Here is a 21,612-nt window from a genome sequence, read left to right on the forward strand (position 1 = left end):
CTCCGCGGGGTGGCTCCCGACGCCGCAGCCAATGGTTCCCTTCCTCTGTTTAAATAGATTTGCAATGTCAATCATTTTCTCCTTCTTCAGCCTCCCTTCCACCGCCATATTGGGCAACTAAAAAAAGTGCTCGGCTTTTCTGGGTGTCTTTTTATATTCCTTCCCTTTCTCAGTCTTTCCCCTACACGTCGACTTTTGAGATCAGCCAAGTGTTTTTGTTTTGTCCTGTCTTGTTTCCTCCGCGGCTCGGTTTGGGAAACCCGCAGGCTCGTACCGGCTAGGTCTCGGACTGGCTTTTCCAATTCCTCCCTCCCCTCCCCTCCCTTCCCCTCCCCTTTCCCTCCTCCCTCTCCCTCCCTCCCTATGTCCCTCCCTCTCTCTCTCCCTTACACTTGATCTGCTGAGAGACTTTTCTGCTGGCTCTCCCGGGCTTCCCCCCTGCCCCCTCCCCCAAACCCAACACTGATCCTAAAGCTTGTGTAATTATTGGTGGTTGTTTGTTTCCCTTGGCCCCGAACTGGAATCGCGGGACCTATATAAAAGGGGCTACGTGTTCGGATTTTTTTTTTTGTTGTTGTCGTTTTAAAAAGTTGAGTGGAGACAAGGGAGGACGATGTCAAACGTGCGTATTTCTGACGGGAGCCCGACCCTGGAGCGGATGGAAGGCAGGCCGGCTGAGTACCCCAAGCCTTCAGCTTGCCGCAACCTCTTCGGCCCAGTAAACCATGAAGATTTAACGCAGGACTTAAAGAAGCATTGCAGGGATATCGAGGAGGACTGTCAGCGCAAGTGGAACTTCGACTTTCGGAATCACAAGCCCTTGGAGGGGAATTATGAGTGGCAACCTGTGGAGAAAGATAGTTTGCCCGAGTTTTATTTCAGGCCCCCGCGGAACCCCAAGGGGAGATGCCAGGGGCCCGGCCAGCAGAGCGGGGATCTAAACGGAGTGCGCCAAACGGGGTTTTTTATTGCTTCTCAGGGAATCTCAGAGGACACCCACTTAAGAGATCAAAAGACTGAGGGTGCATCCGAAAGCCAGACGAGTTTGGCAGACCAGTGCACTGAGACGAGGAAACGACCAGCCACGGATGGTAATCGCTCCTTTAAAATTAAAATAAAACAAACCCCTCCCTTGTTTACTCGGTCTGTCTGGGCCACTCCTTGACTTTACTGGAGGTCCGTCCCCGAAGTTGTGTCTAGAGAACACCAGCGCAGTTCTTGGTTTTTCCATCGGGAGCTGAGGCTATTAACCTTATGCGCCGGTGATATCTATCATCTAACTAGTTATCATTTCTTTTAAAGTTAAAGACTACTAGTTGTTTTTTGCCATTTGGCGTAAAAGTATCTGTAAACTTAACGTTTTAAAACCCACAGCCTTCCTAAAACACCTGTCCCCTCCCCCAGTCTGCCATCATAAGGTATGTGAGTGACCTAAGTATTATCTTGCAGCTAGGATGTTCCCGATTATCCCCTGTGAAAGATTGGGCTATATGATCCTTCGATAGGTACCGGGAACCTGGGGAGGAGGTCTTTGTTAATAGCAAACAATATTTTCAAGATTTTAAGAAAATCAGCGATTGACCAGGATTGTGGGTGGTGGTGATATCCCCCTCCCCCTTCCCCTGGCTAACTTTTGTTAGCTAATGCTTTTAATAAAATCTGTTGCTTGTCTCCCCCCTCCCCTTCGAAATTTCCCCTGCTAGATGTCTCACCTCAAAACAAAAGAGCCAACATTACTGAAGAAGAGGTTACAGACACTTCTCCCAATGCTAGTTCAGTGGAGCAGACGCCCAAGAAGCCCAGTCTCAGAAGACATCAAACGTAAACTACTTAGGTGGGTTGCCTAGCTAGGGTTCAGAAATGAAACCAAACTGCACTGCTGGATCTGGTAGTCTCTGCAAATTCCTCTCCATATTTTATTAGTTGTCCATGGCTAAGAAGTTTGCTAGTTAAGGGTATTTCAGACCCCCTTCGATTTTTTCCCCCTTCCCTCATACACGTTTTGTGCGGTTGAATAGGCAAGGAGGTAAGGGAAAAGGTCGTTGAATTTCATCAAGTTTCCTCCATCAGACAGACCTTTTCTTTAGACAAATTAAGCAGTTACTCCGGAGTGAAGGGTAGCATCCTGGATGAGAATTTCTTGTCCTGGAGATAGTTCTTCGTGAAGGGAGATCATCCTCTTTTAAATCCTCACAAAAACTTGATTGGAAGATGAGATTTTTTTTTTTTTTTCAGTTCTAAATAAGGGCTGTAGTTGTTCCCTGCTTTAGCAAAGGTTTTAAGGTTTTATTATTTTTTCGGTGGTTTCAAATAAAGTCATTGTTTGAACGCAGAAGGAAGAAGGAGAAACAAATGGGTTTCATCTTTTCATTTGAGGATAAACTGAGCTCCACTGAATTCACAGAAAAGATTAAAAGTAGAATGAAGTGGCATGTGCAATTCATTTATTTTGGTCCTCCTAGTGTCACACCACTTCTACTGGGTTTTTGGAGGGCGAAGGAAATCTATGCAATAAAACACAGAGAATCATTAAAAGTTACCCACAAAAGTTTTTCCACAGCTCTGAAGTGCTGCAAAGTAAAAGTTAATGAATTCTCTCCCTGTAAGCAATCTGGAACTTGTCAGCATGTATATGCAAATTGTGCTAGAACAACTCACTATTTGGGTATTTGAAGGGGAAAAGGAATAATAAATATCAGGGCTGGCTAAGACTGTGTCTACTTACCTCTAGAAAAGTGATTTGCAATAATCTGCTGAATCTGATCAGTTAAAGACAGAATAATTCAGTCCCCAAAGCTCTCTTTAGGGAGCTTGAATTCTTCGGGCCAGCTAATTCTGTTAGTCACTGAAAACTGCTTAAGAGTAGAAACTGAGGCTTATTCCTCCCTGTATTTTTTAGTTTAGCAGTGGCTACCAGTGCCTGCCAAATAAATGCACAATAAACGTTTATCAAATAACAGTGAATTTGTACAATATAGAGATACATGACACTTTAAAGATGGAATGGGGGTATTTTTATTTCTTAAAAAAATGGAAGGTCACCAAAATTTTTTTTTAACACAAATTAAATGTATATAACCCCTACACAATATAAAATGCCCACTTGAAGGACTTGTTGAAAGATGGCTTTATAGAATATATAGTGGAGGAAATTGGATGAAAATTATTGATTAATTCACTAGATGTCGATATCTTCAGTGTTGCTATATATCTCTTTCATGTGTCTTTATGTATCACATCCTAATAAATTTTTGGTCTTGTCTTACTCAGCCAAGCAGGAATGAATGCAAAGAATCTTTAGAAATGTTAACTTGGACACTGGTGACTTCAAAACAAAACAAAACAAAACAGAGCCCCACAACTGGATACATATCCATCACAAGAAATAAGGATGAGCTTTAAAACATTTTACCTTATTAGATTAGGATATAGGCATAAAATATCGCCAAGGGTCATTCGGCTAGATGAAGTGGCTTGAAGAGCCACAACTGTATTTTCATAAAGCTTAACTGCACCACATAATAATAATAATAATTATTTTTTACTGATCACCAAACCATGTGAACAATTCCCAGTTTCTTGTGGATCAGCAACTCATCTCTGTAGTTTATAGTCTGAAAAAAAAAAAAAAAAAAGTTGCCCGGGGTAGAGACTTTCAATAACTTCCAAATCAGAATTTAAACCCTAGTCTTCATGATTCCAAGATCCACTATATCATGCTTCCTCTTAGTCTACACTTAGGTATTTTTCTAATAAAGGTGAGTTGGTGGGGTTGGTGGATTTTTTCTCCCCATTCTTATAATTGTCCTTCTGTATCTCTCCTTTTATTCCCTGTCATCAATCCAGAATTCCTGTAATTCCAGATTCCTTCATATGGGGGAAAAGGGAGGTGGGATGGTGGTAGGAAAAGATACACGATTAAGGTAAACTGAATTAGCTTTACTATTTAAAAATCTTTACAAGTCTCAGTTTGGAAGAATGAATGACCACAGAGATGATCTCATCTATCTGTCACTATTAGCCTTCTATAGCTTGTGTCTATATAATCCACCCACTTCAAGCCACTAAGCAAGCAAGACACTGAGAAAATAATTTTTACCAAGTGTACTGATTTATTTTGCTGCTCTTAGAATTGGCTGGATCAATACCCTTAATGCAGTTTTTCTCTTTAATCTTTTGTTTTGCAGAACTAAGAATATGTCCTTGTTCACTGGATATACCAGAGCTTGATGAAACAAGGAAGATATAAATTAAATTTAAGAATACATATCGATGTCTTCATGGAATGGATATCCTGTTTAAGCACTGAAAAGCAACAACACAATAACACTAAAATTGTAGGCTCTCTTAAAAGAGGTGCCTCTAAAAGCATTGGATGTAGCATCATGCAATTAGGTTTTTCCTTATTTGCTTCATTGTACTACCTGTGTATATAGTTTTTATCTTTTATGTAGCACATAAACTTTGGGAAAGGGGAGGCATTGGGGAGGGCCAAGATATGAAGAAAATAGAAAACTTGCTTCAAATTATATAGCAAGAATATAAATATATGACTTGCATAAAAGGGAGCAACCTTGGGTTGGGGGTGGTGATTAAGCTTTTCCTTTAAAGATGTAATATCCCTTTCAATGAGATCTGATTTTTTTTTTAATTGCAACAATTTTAAATGTCAACAGCTGATTACTGTTTATTATATTACACTTATTAAGAATCAGGAGGTCTGATGTGTCCATTATGTTAATGCAAAGGCTTTTTAAAAATAGAGGGTTATAAAGTGGAAACCTCTTTAAAGTGAAGTAATTATCCAGCTAATTAAGGCATAAGCAAACAATCCACATAATTCAGGTAAAAAACAAAATTGACTATGAGTTCTGAATGATCAAAATTGGCAATCTACTTATCAGATAAGCTAGAAAAAATTGTCTACACATTTCCTTCATTTTATGCTTGTAAACATGGCCTAAATAATGCTTTCTGGGTATTAAAAAAAAATCTTGAGATTCAAGGTAAAAAAAAAAAAAATAATGGGATACTTTTAAAATTTCTCATTCTGTCTTGGCTGATTCACCCAGAGGAATGTGATGTGTTTGATGGAAGTGAGAATGGATCAGTAGTTGCTGGTGGAAGAGGGAAATGGATACTGCATCTTTAAACAGTATTTCTACATTGCTGTATGTGTATGAAACATTTTAAAATGTACCTGTGTACATAACTCTGTAAAGACACTGAGAAAATTATACTAACTTATTTATGTTAAAAAAAGATTTTTTTTTAAATCTAGAAAATATAAAAGCCAAAGTGGCATGTTTTGTGCATTTGTAAATGCTCTATTGGGTAGGCTTTAGGGATTTTTTTTTCTTCTGTTAAATAATATGGCTGTGCTTAAAGATTGCCTACTGAGCCAAGTATAACTTTTTTTGTAATGTGTAATTGTTCCCTATCAAGCAATCAATAAATAAAACTGCCATAGCTATTAAATGAGTTGTACTGATGTGGCTGCTTCTTGAAGCCATTACATCTAATATTTCCATGACTTTAATACAGACACAAATCATGAATTGGCAAAGGATCTTAAAAGTATGGGCCCAATTGGAACAAGTGTTATATTGGTCAGAATTCACTTCTCCTAATTCTCCATTTAGTTTTAAGGATCGTGCAATTTTAGTGTTTGGAAAACACCTTACAGGTCACTTGGTCTAATCTTTATTTTGCAGACCAGGAAGTAGGCCCAGAGAAATGATCATACAGATACTTTTAAATTATGAGAATCAAGATTATTACCCAGGGGCTCTAATGACAAATCCGATGCTCTTTCCACTGTTACCTATCATATGGCCAGGATCTCTGAAATGAAATAACCAAGATCCTGGAATTGTTTAAAAGAATAAACACCCCCAACGATTTCAAGGAACAGGGACTGGGAGGGATGTAGTAATCTTATATAAGTGAGGTACAAGAATGTTAATGTGCAAACTTGATGACATCTATTCTGGTTACCCAGAGATGCAGGGTATAAGATATCCAGGAACAGAAAGTTCTTCCTTGGAAATTAGGTAACAATCTGAATAGTATCCATATTTTGCCATTTCTTCTTGTTCATTTTCTCTCATGTTACTTTAAAAGTTTAACCATCACCACAAATATAATGTTTTGACCAGTATCCCTCTTTTTTCCCCCACCCTTTTCCCATTAATAGAAGTGAAATTACACTATGAAAACATTTATTTGACTGTAGTAATTAGAATTTAACTCAACAAACATTAAAGGCCACCTACTATGTAGAAGTTGGGCCTGTGATATTAGCTGTGTGATCTCAGAAGAGTCTTTAGGCTACTTTGTAGGCCTCATCAACTAAATCCTTGCAGTATGTTGGTGTGAGGGAGTGCCTCACATTTTTAAAAAGTCCTGACTCCTTTCACGTTAGCCCAAGAACAAGGCACTCTGTTAGATGTTCAATTTAACCTAAGAGAAAAGGGGCTTGGTTCTATAAGAAATTATAGTAAATATTTAGAAAGCCTTTTCGAATGAGAGACAAGAAAACACAAGGGAGATTGTATAATTATCTTCTCTTAAGATTAAGGGGAAAAAAAAAATCACAATCTTCCTGTATGTAATGATCTATAAGATGTAGCTTTTCTTAAGAGTTCTCTTGAAAAACCTTCCCAACTTATGATTTAGTTTATTATCCAGGAAGATTTTAATTGCAAATCCTTGAGAAATTTTGTATTGTGTCCCTTTTTCTTTATCTGTTGCTCCACTAATCATTATTATGAAAAAAACATGAATCAAAGCATTTTATTGATCAGGTGGTTCAAATTCTAATCCTAATTCAGTCACTGTTACCCCTCTAGGCCTCAGTTACCTCATCTGTAAAATGAAGGGATTGGACTAGATCTCTAAAGCCTTTTTTTTAGCTTTAAAATTCTAGGCCTCTGAAAACAAAACTGCCACCAGCAGGTAATTCTTCATCTTTCCTCTCTCTTTTTTATTTACACCACTACCTCGAATGTTGAATGTTAATTTCCATATAAAGTTTTAATAGTCTTTAAAAATCAGTATGTCTTAAATTTTTTTTCCTGAGATTTTAATCATGGTTTAAGGGGAAATAGAAAATAGTTAATTAAAAAAAAATTCTTCTTCTTGGAAGAATCTGGCTTTTTATCCTTAATTTTGATACAATTTGACAACATAAGAATTTATTCATTCTCTGCCCTCTTTCTCCTCTGACCAGATCCTAATCATACTTCAAGGCCCAGTTCAAGTTCCACAATACCTCCTCCACTCGAGAATCCATCTCTTTTCCTTATTTTAAACAAATATGAGATAACCTCTGTTCTTTATAGTACACAATTCGGTGCTGAGCACAGAAAAGGTAATAAATGAATATAAATCCTGAGGTTTTCTGAACTGGGATAAGATTCTTATTCCTTAAATTAGCTAAGAATTCTGCACATTATTTTGTTGATAACTAAATCATTGTATAATACACCAAAGCATTTTAGGATTGGAAAGGCCCTTTGAGAATATCTAGTCCAACAATGTCATTCTATAAATGAAAAAACTGAGGCTCAGAGAGTTAGAATAATTTGTCTACAATCACCTTTAGCTAGTGGCAATTAAGAACTTGAAAAATATGCTGTGCTCTTTCCAAAACTCAGAACCTTGTAACATAATTAAAATGAAATTCCATTTAGGTGAACTGATGAGGCCTCAGAGAAAACACCATTGCCTGCTTCTGACATAAATGGATCAACGAACACATTACACAGTGGGTTGACCCCTGAAATAATCAACTTTTTTATTGGAAAGAAAAATACTTTAATTTATATTATATATATATACGTTTACATATATATATATATATATATATATACACATTTACATATATACACATAGGAATTTTAAAATCTTAATTCAAATACAACTGAAAAATGTAAAACATCATTTCCCATACCAAGTAAATTATATTTAAATTTAGCATTATACTCTTCAAAGTAAGCAAAAATTATTTTAAATCACAATTTAAACTTTAGCCTAAAATACGATTGTTGATCAACTCATACAAATTGATATTTATATTTTATGTACCTTATTTTGCTGAGAAATCCCGCAATATGCTTCAGACCTCTTGTCTCCACTTTAAAAAAATAAATAAAAGCCGGCTTATCCAAGAATTTCTAACTCTCAACTTGGAAGGTTTTAGAAAATTCTACCAGCTTTTTGGTGAAGTGGTGGCGGGAGAAAGGAAGGGGCGAGGAGTTTGCAGTGCTGTCCTAAGTATCAAACTTTTTTCGTCAAGACAAGCTAGATAACTCGAAGATTTGGGGTGACGGAAGGAAGGAAAATGGGTGCTAGATGTTCCAGTCAAATTTAAATAGCGCCAAGAGCAACTACAGCTGCTTCCCCCTTTGCGCGCCTGTATCAAGAATTCGAATTTAAAATCGCCGGGCCGGCTAACTGTCGGTTGCTTTTCCCGGGGCTGCAGTAGTAACCCGCGAGCGACCTCCCGGGAGCCCGCAGCGGACATCGCTCGGGTCAGTGGTGGCTGACATCTTTCCTTTCTCTACAGCGATACTGGTCACTATTGAATCCGGCTTTTCTAACTGGCCATCTTTAAGGTACGGAGGACTGTCTATGGAAAGTAGTAGCTGCGGCAAATTGACTGGGCGGGTGACAACAGAAATCCACTCTTGTAGCTGAGCGCCCCTCCAGTCAACTGGCCTGGTGTCCATCTCGAACCCTAGCCTCCCTCACCCCTGAGACTTTATTGCTTCCAGGGACTTAGGTCTGGAGGGCGAGCCCCGCCACAATTAGAAAGGCCGTCGTCTGTAAATACTTTAGGGGCTTATATATTTTTTCTCTTAGAGAAACATCCTCTGCTCAGTTCTTCTCTGGATAGACGAAAGAAACAAAATGCAACTTTGATGGCCCGAACCTAAAAGCAAAAATTTCCTCCCACGACCCCCCACCCCAGGTTTTGCAGAGAAAATGGGGAGAGAGAATCTCTAAGAAAGAACCGATCTTCTAGGGCAAGCTGCTTACTCCCACCCCTCATCCCGGGCTCCAATGATCCTTAGCCCGCGCATTTCGAAAGGATTTAAAGCTCGCCCAGCTCGTAAGAGGACACGGGGAGAAGACGCCGCTCCCAGACTGGAAAAGAAGCGATTATTTGGTACAGAGCCCCACGGAAAGAGAGCGGGGAGCGTGAAAAGTCAGAGTTGGAGTGGGTCTGGGGAGAAAAGTTGAGAGGAAACCAAGACTGGGGGTGGGGGTGGGGTGGGGGTCACTAGGGAGGCGAATGTCTTCCCTGATCAGGATGCGCCCACAGTTTAACCCTCCCAGAAATTAACATTCAGGACAACCCAGGGAAGTCTTCTTTGCATAGTTGTTCCTGCTTTTTATTTGCAGCCTGTATCTTAAAAGATAAAAAATAAATTTTCAGGGTGAACAATTAAGCTTTGAAAAGAATGGATTTAAACAAAATTAAAGCAGCCGTATGATCCACCTGAGCCACGCCCTGTCTCAGGCCAACTGGCAAAAAAAGAAAACTATCTCCGAGTGGGGGAAAACAAAGAACCCCTCTCCTCCGGGTCCCGAGGATCCTAGGGGTCACTGTGGTAATCGGGTAAGGCCCTTTTTACAGATGCCACACAAGTGCCAGAGGGAAGACTAGTGACCCTGGGATCTCCGGGCAAACCCGCTAGTGAGAGGGGACGTTCATATATATGTACGTCAATGTACATGTCCCTATTCATTAATGTGCGTGTACACAAACGTGTACACGTAGCAATTAAAAAGTGCAAAAAAAGTCGACGGAGGTTCGAAGTCTTCCCACGGGTCTCAAAAAGAAATGCAAATAAAAAACAAGGGAAAAACAACTCCGAGCGAGCGCACCCAAGGATTGCATCATTGTAACCTCTCCACCTCGGGAAAGTGTAGCAAGTATCATGGCGCTGGGTTGGGGATGAGTCTTTCTTTTCCTTAAAAAAACAAAACAAAACAAAAGCCCTTCAGAAACCAAGTCGTCTTAGGGTGTTTTGCAAAAGATTTTTTTTTTTTTTTTTTTTTTTTTTTTTGCTTACAAAACGATTTTTTCCCCCCTTGGCGGGGTGGGGTGCTGGTGCTTAGGGCAGGGAGGAGGGAAGGGGGGGGGGTGTGGTTATTTATTTTTCTCGGTCCTCCTTCCCCGTACCACGGTGGTGCAAGTGAACTCGATCGGCATTGGTTGGTTTCAGTGACCCCCGGCGCGGCGTACATTTTCAGATTTAAGGTGGATTTGAGAGACATTGCAACCTGGGTTGAAGCTTTACTCGGTCTCTGCAATATAAGAAAAAAACCCCTAATTCTGTGGCCGCGTTTTAGCCTTCCCCTCTCCAAGTTACTCCTCCCTACGCGTCTCGCTCTTCCTCCTACCACTTACCACCTTCTCCCTTATTGGCCATTTCTTGAAGTTTGAATTTTTTAATTTTTTTTTTGATGGGGGGGAGCAAGTACATTAAGAGACTGTAATGTACCAAGAACATGTGATGAAAGCTACGTCAGCAGCCCGATATCTATAGGGTGTTTGCGTGGTGGTTTTGAGGAAGTAGGCGGAGGCAGAGTCAGAGCTTCCTGTCTGAATTTCTCGTTTTTCCAAAATGTGGTTGATAATGATTAGGGTGGGGGAGGGTGCCCAAATGTTGTAATAGAATGCATAGGAAAACTGAAGGAAGATGTAGTATTATATCGCTCTCAAATCTGGCAAGACGTTAAGAGTCTAGCTGTATATGTAGCATGTTCCCAACTCTTGGACAAGAATGTATCCCATTTCCTATTTTTAACCTCCATCCCTTCTTTAAAATCAGGATTTAGAATTGGGAGTCTGGAAGTCATCTAGTTCAGCAGTACCTTGCCCCTTCATTTTGACAGAAAGGGGAAACTGAGGTCAAAGATCCTGAATTGGTTACCGAAGAGGATAAGTAGTATATAACAGTTTAGGAATCTGAACTCCCAACTCCAAAATTTCAAATTCTTTCAATTTACTTATGTAAGCGCCGGTTAAGACTTTGGTCTATAAAAGGTAATAGAGGGCAGACCGAAAACACAAAAACACAAGTCCTAACAGCCCCAGTCTTCAAGAGATGTGCTTTCTAATGGAAGGATCCAAAATCCTCTCCCTCCCCCCAGCACAGTATCTGACAAATGACAGATGTTTAACAAACTGTCATTGATCCATACATTGAATTTATACATAAAGTAATGGGGGAGGGATTAAACGGAGTGAGGGCCAGAGTCCAGGGATACAAGAAATGGAAATGACAAGGGACCCCATTTTGGATAGTAAGGACAGCCAATGTCACTGATGGGGGTGGGGGTGGAGAGATGAAATGTTTATAGTTTGTGGTACAGCAGAAAGGCCAGTTTATCTGAAAAATATCATGTGAGGGGGAGTGATTTAGTATGGAAAGGGAGAAGGGACACAGATTGTGAATGGCTATAATTGCCATCCAAAGGATTAGATTTCTTTTCTTGGAGGCAGTAGAGAAAATTTTCAAGGAGAGTGACTTGATTGGGTCTGTGCCTGAGAAATATCAATTTGGAAGCCCTGTGGAAGGCAGATTGGAGAAGGAAGAGTTTGGAGGCAGGGAGACTTATTAGGAGTCTGTTTCAGAAGTTGAGAGAAATAATGAGGCAGCTGATGAATATGCAGTGAAGATGATTAGATGAAACATGATGTGATGGGGGAGTTGACAAAACCTGACAACCGATTTGATAAGAAGGGTGAGGGAGAAGTAGAAGATGAGTTAGAAGTTTTGAATCTGAATGTTTGCAGGAGTGTTAGTCTGTAATAGGAGGAGGGAAGTTAAGGGGAAAGCACAAGTATTGAGGGAAAGAAAATAAGCTTTGTTTTTGGACATGTGGAATTTGAGATGCTTATGAGATATCCACCTCTGCCCCAAAGGCAACTGGTGACATAAAAATTAAGCTTGGGAGAGAAGTAAGGCCTTGATATATGTAGATTTGAGAGTTATCTGTAAGGAGATAAAATTTGAAATCCAGGGAGCCAATGAAATCCCTAAGAGAAAGTAGAGAGAAGGAAAATGGTTTGGGATATAGCCATACTTAGGGAGAGGATACTGATAATGATCCTGCAAAAGGGACTAAAGAGTAAGGTCAGGTAGAAAGAAGAAAGTTGAAGAAATGGTGTCACAAAAGTTGACCAAGGAAGGAGTAATTAGGAAAATATTTTCTACTTTTTGATTACAATGAGATCAAAAGGTTGGAGACAATAGGTTTCTCACAATAACTCTGTGAGAAAGGTACTGTTTATTATGACTATTTTACAGATGAGGAAACTGAGGCTCAGAAAAGTTAAGCAATGTGCTCTGCATCACAAAGCTAAGCAAATATCTGAGTGGAATTTGAATTTATCAGTGATAATTTTGAAGAAAGCAGTTTTAGATGATTCTCCAAGTCACAAACTAGTTTGCAAGCAAGTATGAAATTTATAGGCGGTAGAGAGGTGGAGGCAATGAGAATAGACAGTTTTTCTAGGAGTTTGCAGTTTTCCTTATGCTTTGTCAATAATACAGAGGAGGTAGAGGGATTTCTCTGTCCTACTCTTAGGTTCTGTAGCAGATCAACTTGACAAATAAGAGACGTTGTGTTCATCAGATAGCAATTTGGGAGAAAGTTAGACTTGGCAGTCAAAGAGTACAACTGCAGAAAAGAATAAGTTCAGGGAGTCCAATTGATGGATGCAGTTCTAGAGAGAGCTGCAGAAAAACACTAAGAAAAGAGAAAAGACACTGATATTCTACAGTCCTGGAGGTGTGAGTTGTTCTCATTTCATGTATCCTTTATTTATTTCCCTCTTCACTATTGTTCTCTCTGTTTGTCCACCCTTCCCATGATACTACATGTATCTGTGGGAAAGTACACTCCAAGTTTATGAAGGAAGTATTCTTTTACTCCATATTACTACTCCATAATGCCATTTTAGTAAATTCTTTTGTTAATTGTGTCAACTGACTGACTCTTAAAGATGAATGCACCAAGAGGGTTTCATGAACTTACTTTTAGAAGTATCCATACAATACCTTGACTGTGGGGTTATCTAATGATGGGGCACCTAACCATCCAATTTGTGTTGGGAATAGCTTCAGAAAGGTGACACTTTGGTTGACAAATATTTAATGTAATCCTAATTTAAAGAGTTCCTCCCACAGAGATTGTGGATTCTTACTGCATGTATATATTTTTAAAAGAGAATGGGATCTTGAAGTGTTACACTTTAACCATTGTGGGTTTAATTGTCATTCTGGAGTAACATTCTGTTATTTGTCATGACTGAAGAGAAAGGGAGAGAACTTTCCTGAGAGATTAGGTCATCTTTTTTATCCTGTGAAAATAAGTTATGAGGAAAATTCTTGAGAAGACTTTTACTGCTGTCCTTAGAGAGATTAATGGTGGGACTATGTTTCCAGAATAGAGTAGAAGAATTTGAAGGCCAGAGATACCTTGAGTTGTGACCTTTTCCACGATGATATATTGCTGAAATATTTAAATTTGTCTTGGTATTATTTTTGCTGACATTGTTACACAATTAGTTAATTATATAGTCAGTAACATGTTATTTAATCCTGTAAGACTGGGTGACTGATATAGGCAGTGATAAGTGAAACTTATGGGAGAAGAGATTTCTTTGGTTTATTTAATTATACTAAATAAGCTGGGATAGAGCTAGTTGAGTAATCAACAAGAGCAACATAATTTTAGTAATTTATGAGGCGATATCAAGTGAGACAGCATGGTATTTTAGATAGAGAACTGACCTTAGAAACAGAAAGATCTGAATTCATTCACTTCTGCCACATAATGGCTGTGTGACCTTGGAAGAGTTATTACTTAAACTCTGAACACTCTAAGCAGCTGTCTGTGTTATTTAAGGGAAAGAGGAGGTGCCAAATTGTATTGGTAGATATAATTACATTATTTGAGGATTCTTTACATCAATGAAATTTCAGGTCTAAATCCTAGAAGGCTCCTCCTTGATTGGATTGGAACCTAGCATGAAAATAAGGTAATAAGTCAGGTAGCAGTTTGAAGAGAGATAAATGAATATTCCAACTAAGTTACAAGTAGTTTATACTCTGCAAACTCTGCTTTTTTTAAAATGTGAAATGGTATCTCATTATTCTCTAAAGAGATAGAGACAATTTTCTCTTGGCAAGCCTTATATCCTTCCATTCCAGAAAATTGTTATAGAAATCCCTACCTGCTAGGTAAACAGCAGTAGACTCAAGGATTCCTAACTTTTAAAACCCTTAAGTTTACTACCAGAACTGAAAACTTCCAATTCTCATGATTTTTCTTTGGCCAAGTTAATTCCTATCTGGGAGCATCAAGTTCCTCATTTATAAAATGGCATTGGGCTAGATGCCTTTGAAAATCCCTTTTTGGTTCTAAATCTATGCTTCCTTGATCTCTTATTATTCCTTGTGATAGGACTAATATTTATCAGCATTTCGCTGATGCAGCTTCTCTCTCTCCATGTACAAGGTTCCTACTCCTTTCCTAATTCTTAGGGATTAGTTCTCCCTGAAAAGTGGCAAAGATATCTTTAGAACTAATTGAACCTGCTTCTTGATACAACTTCCTGGTGCTTTCTGATGTTCTAAACGTGTATGAAGTTCCAATATTGGATAGTTGGGAGAAGTCAAGTTCCTTCTGACTTGGTGAATTTCTAAAGACCGGGAATCACTATGTCCTTCACTATATCCTGCCCTGATGACTAGATGAGTTTCCATATGAAGATGAGGTAAGCTAATATCTATGCCCACTATATCCTTTACTGTATTAAGGTATATGAAACTTCCTTTTCTAGACTTATTGACTTTTGGTTATTTCATTTCGTGCCAATACTGAACCTAAAATTAGAATCTGCTAACATGTAGAGCTGCTTCCAAATTTCTGTTGCATTTTAGGAAAGGTAAAGAGGCAGGGGGAAAAGGAGAAAAATGTCCTCTTCTTCTTCCTCCTCCTCCTCTTTTTATTCTTCTACCTCAGTGGAAATCCAAGGGTGAGCTGGTATTGGCTGTGTTTCAACAAAGAGGTTCAAAAGAGACTGGACCCATTTCTTATTTCTTTTTACGGTCAACAAAGTGGTGACTTGTCATGGTTCAGTCACCAGTCCTTTTTTCTTCATCACACCAGGCATAGTATATACAAGGACCAATCAGAAACTATGTTGAATGAAAAAAATGAAAAAATATTTATCAAATGCTTAATATGTACAAATCATTGAACAAAACACTAGGAACACATAAATTAAACGTGAATTAATGAGGGTAGCTCTTAAGCTTGAGAAGCTTACATTTTCTTTTTTAAAAATAATATTTTATTTTCTCAAATATATGCAAAGATATAGTTTTCAACATTCACCTTGCAAAAACCTTGTGTTCCAAATTTTTCTCCTTCTCTCTCAGACAAATTTTTCTAATACAATATTGAATAATAGTGGTGATGGACAGCTTTGCTTCACTCCTGATCTTTTTGGGAAGGTTTCAAGGTCATTTCTGTTTACAGATAATTGGACAAACTAATTGGGAAGTAAGTGAAGAAGAGGTGGAAAGAAAAAAAAAAAGTAAGAAAACAACAACAAAAAAAAACCAAGGTGAAAATACTATATGCTTTGATCCATATTCAGTCTCCATAGTCCTGTCTCTAGTTGCAGATGGCTCTTTCTATTACAAGTCTACTGGAATTGCCTTGAATCACCTCATTGTTTAAAAGAGCCAAGTCTGTCACATAACCTAGTTGTTGCTGTGTACAGTGTTCTCTTGATTCTGCTCACTTCACTTATCAGTTCATGTAAATCTTTCCAGGCTTTTCTTAAAGAAACCTGCTCATCATTTCTTATAGAACAATAATATTGCATAACATTCATATACCATAACTTATTTAGCCATTCCACATTTGTATTTTACCCTTCCATTCTAAGATATTGGGGCAATTGTCCTTGATGATTTCTTGAAAGAGGAAATCTAAATTGTTTCTTTTTTATTATGGCTTTCAGGAAATCTAATAATTCTTAAATTATCTCATTTTGATCTATTTTCTAAGTCAGTTGTTTTCCCAATGATTTCGCATTTTCTTCTATATTGCTTTATTGTTTCTTGATATCTGTTGGAGTCATTAGTTTGACCAATTCTACTTTTTAAGGAATTACTTTTTTCGGTGAGGTTTTGAACTTCTTTGGCAATTTTTAAAAAAGGTATTTCCCCCTCCTCCTCCTCCTCCTCCTCCTCCTCTTCCTCCTTTTCCTCCTCCTTTCTTTCTGACCTTTTGTGGTATTTTGGACTGGAAGAATGTCTTTCTCTGACCTTTTATTTGCTCTACCTCTCCAGATTTTGATTTGAGGCATTATTATAAAGTTGTTTGGAGAGCTTAGCTTTCTCTACTCTGCTTCCAAATTGATCTTACTAAAGCATAGATCTGACCATGTTATTCTTTTAATAAATCAATTCCAGTGGCTCCTTATTACCTCTAGAATCTGTCAATCAGTAAATATTTATTTTCCATTGTGTTAAATGATGGGGCTTCAAATGCAAAAAATAAAGCTAGTCTCTGCACTCAAGGAGTTTACAATCCATGGAGGAAGACAAATGGAAAAGGTGGGAAATGGAAGGAAAGATATTTGTGCTAGGAGTAAGCTATGATGGAGAAATCCAAAGAACTACAGCTAAGTATGAAATGAAGAGATGACTCGTCTGGGAGCTCTCCTTTAATGGAAGCTTTATGAGGAGCTCTTTTCTGGCCCTCCAATCAGAGGGATAGAGTATACTGATAACATAAATGTCAAGGCTGACAGAATAATGAGAGTCCTGACAATTATGTTCTAAGTAATTATGATGATGATAAAAAATAACATTCTCAATTTGGCTTTCAAAGCCTTTGATATAATCTGATCCTTTCTTGCTTTTCTTCTCACACCTTAATTATTTTCTTCCAATCTCCCCACCATGTACTCTTTAGTTCAGTGACATTAGCCTCCTTTTTTTTTCTCCAATTAGTAACTCCAATTCCTAATGATTTTACTGTCTCCATACCTAGAATTCTCTCCTTCCTCATCTTTACACCTGTTTCCTTCAAGTCTCAACTAAAATTCCATCTTCTACAAGAAAACTTTCTAGATTCTCCTCATTCTTAGTGCCTCTGAGACTATCTCTGGTTTCTTTATCTATCTTGTTTGTCCCTAGTTGTTTCTGTGCTATTCCACCCACACCCACCCCCCATTGGACTGTGAACACCTTGAGGGTAAGGACTGTATTTTTTGCTTTTCTTTGTATCACAGTGCTTAGCAGAATGCCTGCTCATGGTATTGTCATTGAGTCATTTCATTTGTATGTGTGACTCTCCTTGACCCCCTTTGGGATTTTCTTGGCAAAGATATTGGAATAGTTTGCTGTTTCCTTCTCCATCTCATTTTACAGATGAGGAACTGAGGCAAACAGAATCAAGTGAGGTTCACAGAGTCACACACATACTAAATGTCTGAGGCCAGATTTCAACTCTGAAAGATGAATCTTCCTAACTCTGGGCTCAGCACTCTGTGCACTATGGCATCTCCAAGCAAATTTGCTTTATTTACCTAGTTCTTATTCCTACCTACAAAGACAGCTTAGTTTCATAGCAGATAAAGGGTTGCACTTCAAATCAAGGACACATAAGTTCATGTCCAGCCTCAGAGATTTACCAGCTGTGTGAACCTAGACAAGTCATTTGACTGCTATCTGCATCAGTTTCCTTAGCTGTAAAATAGGTATAATAACAGAACTTATTTCCTGGGTTACTTGTGAGAATAGTACAAGATAGTATTTGGAAAGTCATAGCTGTATAAATGCTTTTTTTGCTCAGTTGTTTTAATTGTGTCCAATTCTTTGTGACTGCATTTGGAGTTTTCTTGGCAAAGATACTGCAGTGGTTTACTATTTCCTTCTTCAGCACATTTACAGATGAGAAACGAGGCAAACAGGATTAAAAGACTTTCTTGTAGTTAATATGACTAGTGTCTAAAACTAGAATCTTGCTGACTCCAGGTCCAATTCAAATGCTGCCTTTTGTTATTACTGTTTGAAATTATTTCCATGCTTAAACATGTGAAACTTTTGTCTGTGTCCATAAGTTATTTATAAAGAATCTATGTAAAACATAAGAAACCTTTCTCTACTACTTTTAATATTTTATGAGTAGCAGTACAGTTCCCTGAATATCCCTAACTCTTTCAGATGATTATTAGGTGCTACTATTTATTTTAGCACGTATTATTACATGCTGCAACCTACTTATTCCCAAAAGGTATCTTTCCATTGCCTTTTGTATGATTCACAATTTTAATTCTTTTGAAAAATGCTATTCTTTTATTTATAACCATACAAAAATAGATTTGGGATTTGGGTTTAAATTCTGCTTCTGACACTTACTAACTTTAGGCAACTCACTTAACCTCAATTCAGTTTCCTCACTATTAAAATGAAGAGCTTGGGCTACTTCATTTCTGATGTCCTTTCTAGCATTAGCTCTGTAACCTTATGATCTATAATAATTATTAATGTTATCAGAATATTGGGCTTTTTAAAATCGTTTTTGTGTAAGGGAGCAACTTAGTTTTAAAAGATATGTGTATATGTGTATGTACAAATATGCTCATGTGCTCATAAGAACAGCCTAGAATTATTAAACACATTGTATAGTTTTCCAAATGTGATTTTATGGTGGCTTTGATTTTTCTTTTATCTCTTCCCTTTTCTGGCTCAGATCATGCTGTCCCTGCCATTTATATACATGATGGAGGCAAAACTTTTGCAAAATCCCTGATGAATGAGACTAGGATAAGAAAAAATCCAGAAGCACAAGCATCTCCCCAAGATATCTGGTAATTGAGAACTAGATGTGCATGGAACAGAAGTTAAATTAGTCCAGACATTAACTAGTGAGAAAATGACAGTCACATTCAACATTAACCCCCCCCCCCAATTTTTGACAATGAACTATCACAGATAGAAAGTTGAAGAGCAGGAGCCTGAACTGATAGTCAACTCTAACCTGAAGGTGATTTGAAACAATAGCAACCAGCACAACCACAACCAACCAACAAATAACAACAACTCATGGGAAAAAAGATCCTGGTGTTTGTGATTATCTAGAAGATGGAGTTGCACAGAAAGAAGAAAAGTAGCATTTTTTCTACAAGAGAAATCAATTTTCAGCTCATAAGTGAGTCTTATGGAAAGGACACAGACTCCCTGGATTGGGCTCTGTATGATCATTCAATGGTGACAGTCAACCTCAACCAAGGCATGATTAATAATACCTTTGCAGATGAACTGATTGAATTCAGCAGTACTTGGAACTCAGGGGAAACATTAACTTTCTGGAAAATCTGAAATGACTTGTCATATGTCAATAGAAAAGTTTGTAGAGAAGAAAATAATATTTGGGTAAAAGATCCTCACTTTCTGAGTTCTGAAAAGTTCTGAAATCGTTGGAAAAGAGAGTGGGGATGATTGCCATCTAGATATCATGAGGAAACATTCTATAAAATTTTCAGACAAATTATGTTCCTATTACACTTTTATTTTGTTTTACTATAAATGTTCTTTCTATTTGTGTTTTTGTACAACACAGAATAAAGAGAAATAAAGTTTTGTGGATTCCTAAAACAATAATAACAAGTGCAATCTGATCTTCCCCTTTTCCTTCTCAATTCTGGGCCAGGTCATTATTCATCTGTGTTCAATACTTGTCAAGATATATGTACTGGTGGATTAACTTAATGGGGTTTCCACCAACTGCACATTAGTGTTTTCTTTATTTTGTTTTTCTGGCATGGATATGTTGGGATGAATGTTTTTGAGTGATTGTAGAGCTAGTTAAAGAGGTTCTGAATGTTCTGGGGCTTGATGCAATCAGCACAATGTTGCGTATAAAAAATAACATATGAAAATCTTACCATCTATCAGGAATCTCTGTTCCATTTAAATTCTGTGCTGGACATTGTCTTTGAAAGAGCGGAACATCTTTCATAAGTATTCATTTTTTTCTATTTTATACCATAGTTGATGTTGATAATAGGAAGGTTATTGAACAAAGCTATGTCGCATCTTATATTTTAGCTTTTTATTTTCAAAATATATGCATAGATAGTTTTCAACATTCACCCTTGCAAAACCTTGTGTAAAGTTTTTCTACCTCCCTTCCCCCATCCTCTCCCTCAGATAGCAAGTAATCCAATATATGTTAAACATGTGCAATTCTTTTATATATATTTCCACAATTATCATGCTGCACAAGAAAGATCAGATCAATGAATCTTTCAAGAAATCTTAGACAATATTAGCAAAAGCTAAAGAAGACAACTTTTAAGGCTTCCTTTTTATTCTTCTATGTCAACAAAGCAAACAAGAAGATCTTATAATCTTGGTGTTTTTCAATCAATTAATCAACAGCCATTTATTAAATGTCTATATGCTAGATATTCTGTGGAGTGCTAGACATATAAGAAGAAAAGCAAAACAGTGTCGGAAGGTGGTCCTTGAGCTGGTCATTAAAGAAAACTAGGGATTTTAAGAGGTAGAGGTAAAGAGAGAATGCATACTGGCTTGTGTGAAGGTATTTAGATGGGAAATGTAATGCCAATTGGCTAAATTGTAGTGTTTGAGAAGGGGAGCAATATATAATAAAACTGGAAAGTTAGACTGGGACTAGATTGTGAAGAGTTTTAAATATCAAGTAAAAAAATTGGTTTACTTTCATTCAATGTGACACTGAAAATGGAATTTGCAATATAAAATTGTCTACAAAAACCTACCTACTGTCTTTTCAACCTGCTTTCATCATGAATACTCTCAACACTTATCTAGAACATTTTCACAAGAGCTTATATAAATGAGAAGATGGCATATGGATAAATATTTATTATTGTCTTGTCAATTGCCTTTTTCCCAGTGGTAATATCACCAATTATTAATTTTTAAAAAGAAATCTACCTCTCACAAATTTCAAGAATTAATGTCTTGATGCTTTCAGAATTATATTACTTCTGGTAAGAAATTCTGCTCTGCAGATTTGGTGTTGTCCACCTCCTCTTCCCATCTGTCTTTTTTTTTTTTTTTTTAAAGCATCATTTCTATTTTTTCATTTGTCATAATGAAGCTTGAAATATTAGGAGGCATCATGCTATAGTGGAAACAAGTGCTCGAGTCAAGTCCCAGCTCTGTCATTTACCATCTCTGAGAGATCCTGAGCAAATGATTTTACCTTTGTAGGTTTTAGTTCCTTCATTTGCAAAATGAGGTAATTGGTTAATTGTCCTCTTAGATCCCTTCTTGTTCTGAAGCTATGAACCTATGAATTCAATGTCATGGTTTCACTATTATGGATGGTAAAAATAGTTTGTTAAAGAAATGACAAAAAACTATTCTATTTTTCTTCTCTTTCTTTTATCCTTTTCATCTTTAAGGGCACTTGGATAATTTGATTTAATTGTGTCTTACACCAAATCCTCCAATTCCTCATCTTAAATCTATCATTTCCCATTCTCTTCTCCTTTGCCCTTCTTGCCAAGGCCAG

General features: G+C 37.6%; 2 protein-coding genes and 2 long non-coding RNA genes across 5 annotated transcripts in view; 2 read left to right on the top strand and 2 right to left on the bottom strand.

Moving 5' to 3' along the window:
- The first annotated feature begins 11 nt into the window (after positions 1-11).
- CDKN1B (cyclin dependent kinase inhibitor 1B) lies at positions 12-5,487 on the top strand. Of its 2 annotated transcripts, XM_003771270.3 has the most exons (3): positions 12-1,091; positions 1,704-1,834; positions 4,188-5,487. In XM_003771270.3, the coding sequence occupies exons 1-2, from the start codon at positions 614-616 to the stop codon at positions 1,823-1,825; spliced, it is 600 nt and encodes a 199-aa protein (XP_003771318.1). In that variant the 5' UTR covers positions 12-613; the 3' UTR covers positions 1,826-1,834; positions 4,188-5,487. The 2 variants fall into 2 exon arrangements, with proteins under 2 accessions (XP_003771318.1, XP_031794082.1); XM_031938222.1 differs by lacking the exon at positions 1,704-1,834.
- Positions 1,885-8,423, bottom strand: LOC111721090. Its single transcript, XR_004229493.1, has 3 exons — positions 8,089-8,423; positions 3,413-3,614; positions 1,885-2,504 (listed from the first exon to the last, which is right to left on the bottom strand). It is a non-coding gene; the product is annotated as an uncharacterized LOC111721090 (long non-coding RNA).
- A 57-nt stretch (positions 8,424-8,480) lies between these two features.
- The window catches only part of APOLD1 (apolipoprotein L domain containing 1), a 61,963-nt gene continuing 48,831 nt past the window's right edge, over positions 8,481-21,612 (top strand). The window contains exon 1 of the mRNA XM_031938221.1: positions 8,481-8,618. The gene's annotated coding sequence lies outside the window, so the exon portion shown is untranslated. The remainder of the gene's footprint in view (positions 8,619-21,612) is intronic.
- On the bottom strand, positions 10,182-10,509 carry LOC116419237. Its single transcript, XR_004229494.1, has 2 exons — positions 10,421-10,509; positions 10,182-10,317 (listed from the first exon to the last, which is right to left on the bottom strand). It is a non-coding gene; the product is annotated as an uncharacterized LOC116419237 (long non-coding RNA).

This window comes from Sarcophilus harrisii, chromosome 5 (assembly GCF_902635505.1).
Source record: "Sarcophilus harrisii chromosome 5, mSarHar1.11, whole genome shotgun sequence".
Classification (NCBI taxonomy): Eukaryota; Metazoa; Chordata; class Mammalia; order Dasyuromorphia; family Dasyuridae; genus Sarcophilus; species Sarcophilus harrisii.

Excerpts from the sequence above, each read along its gene's own strand:
- CDKN1B (XM_003771270.3), top strand. The coding sequence starts at position 614 with ATGTCAAACGTGCGTATTTCTGACGGGAGCCCGACCCTGGAGCGGATG. Across the intron at positions 1,092-1,703 it reads GAAACGACCAGCCACGGATG|ATGTCTCACCTCAAAACAAA; the intron begins GTAATCGCTCCT and ends TTCCCCTGCTAG.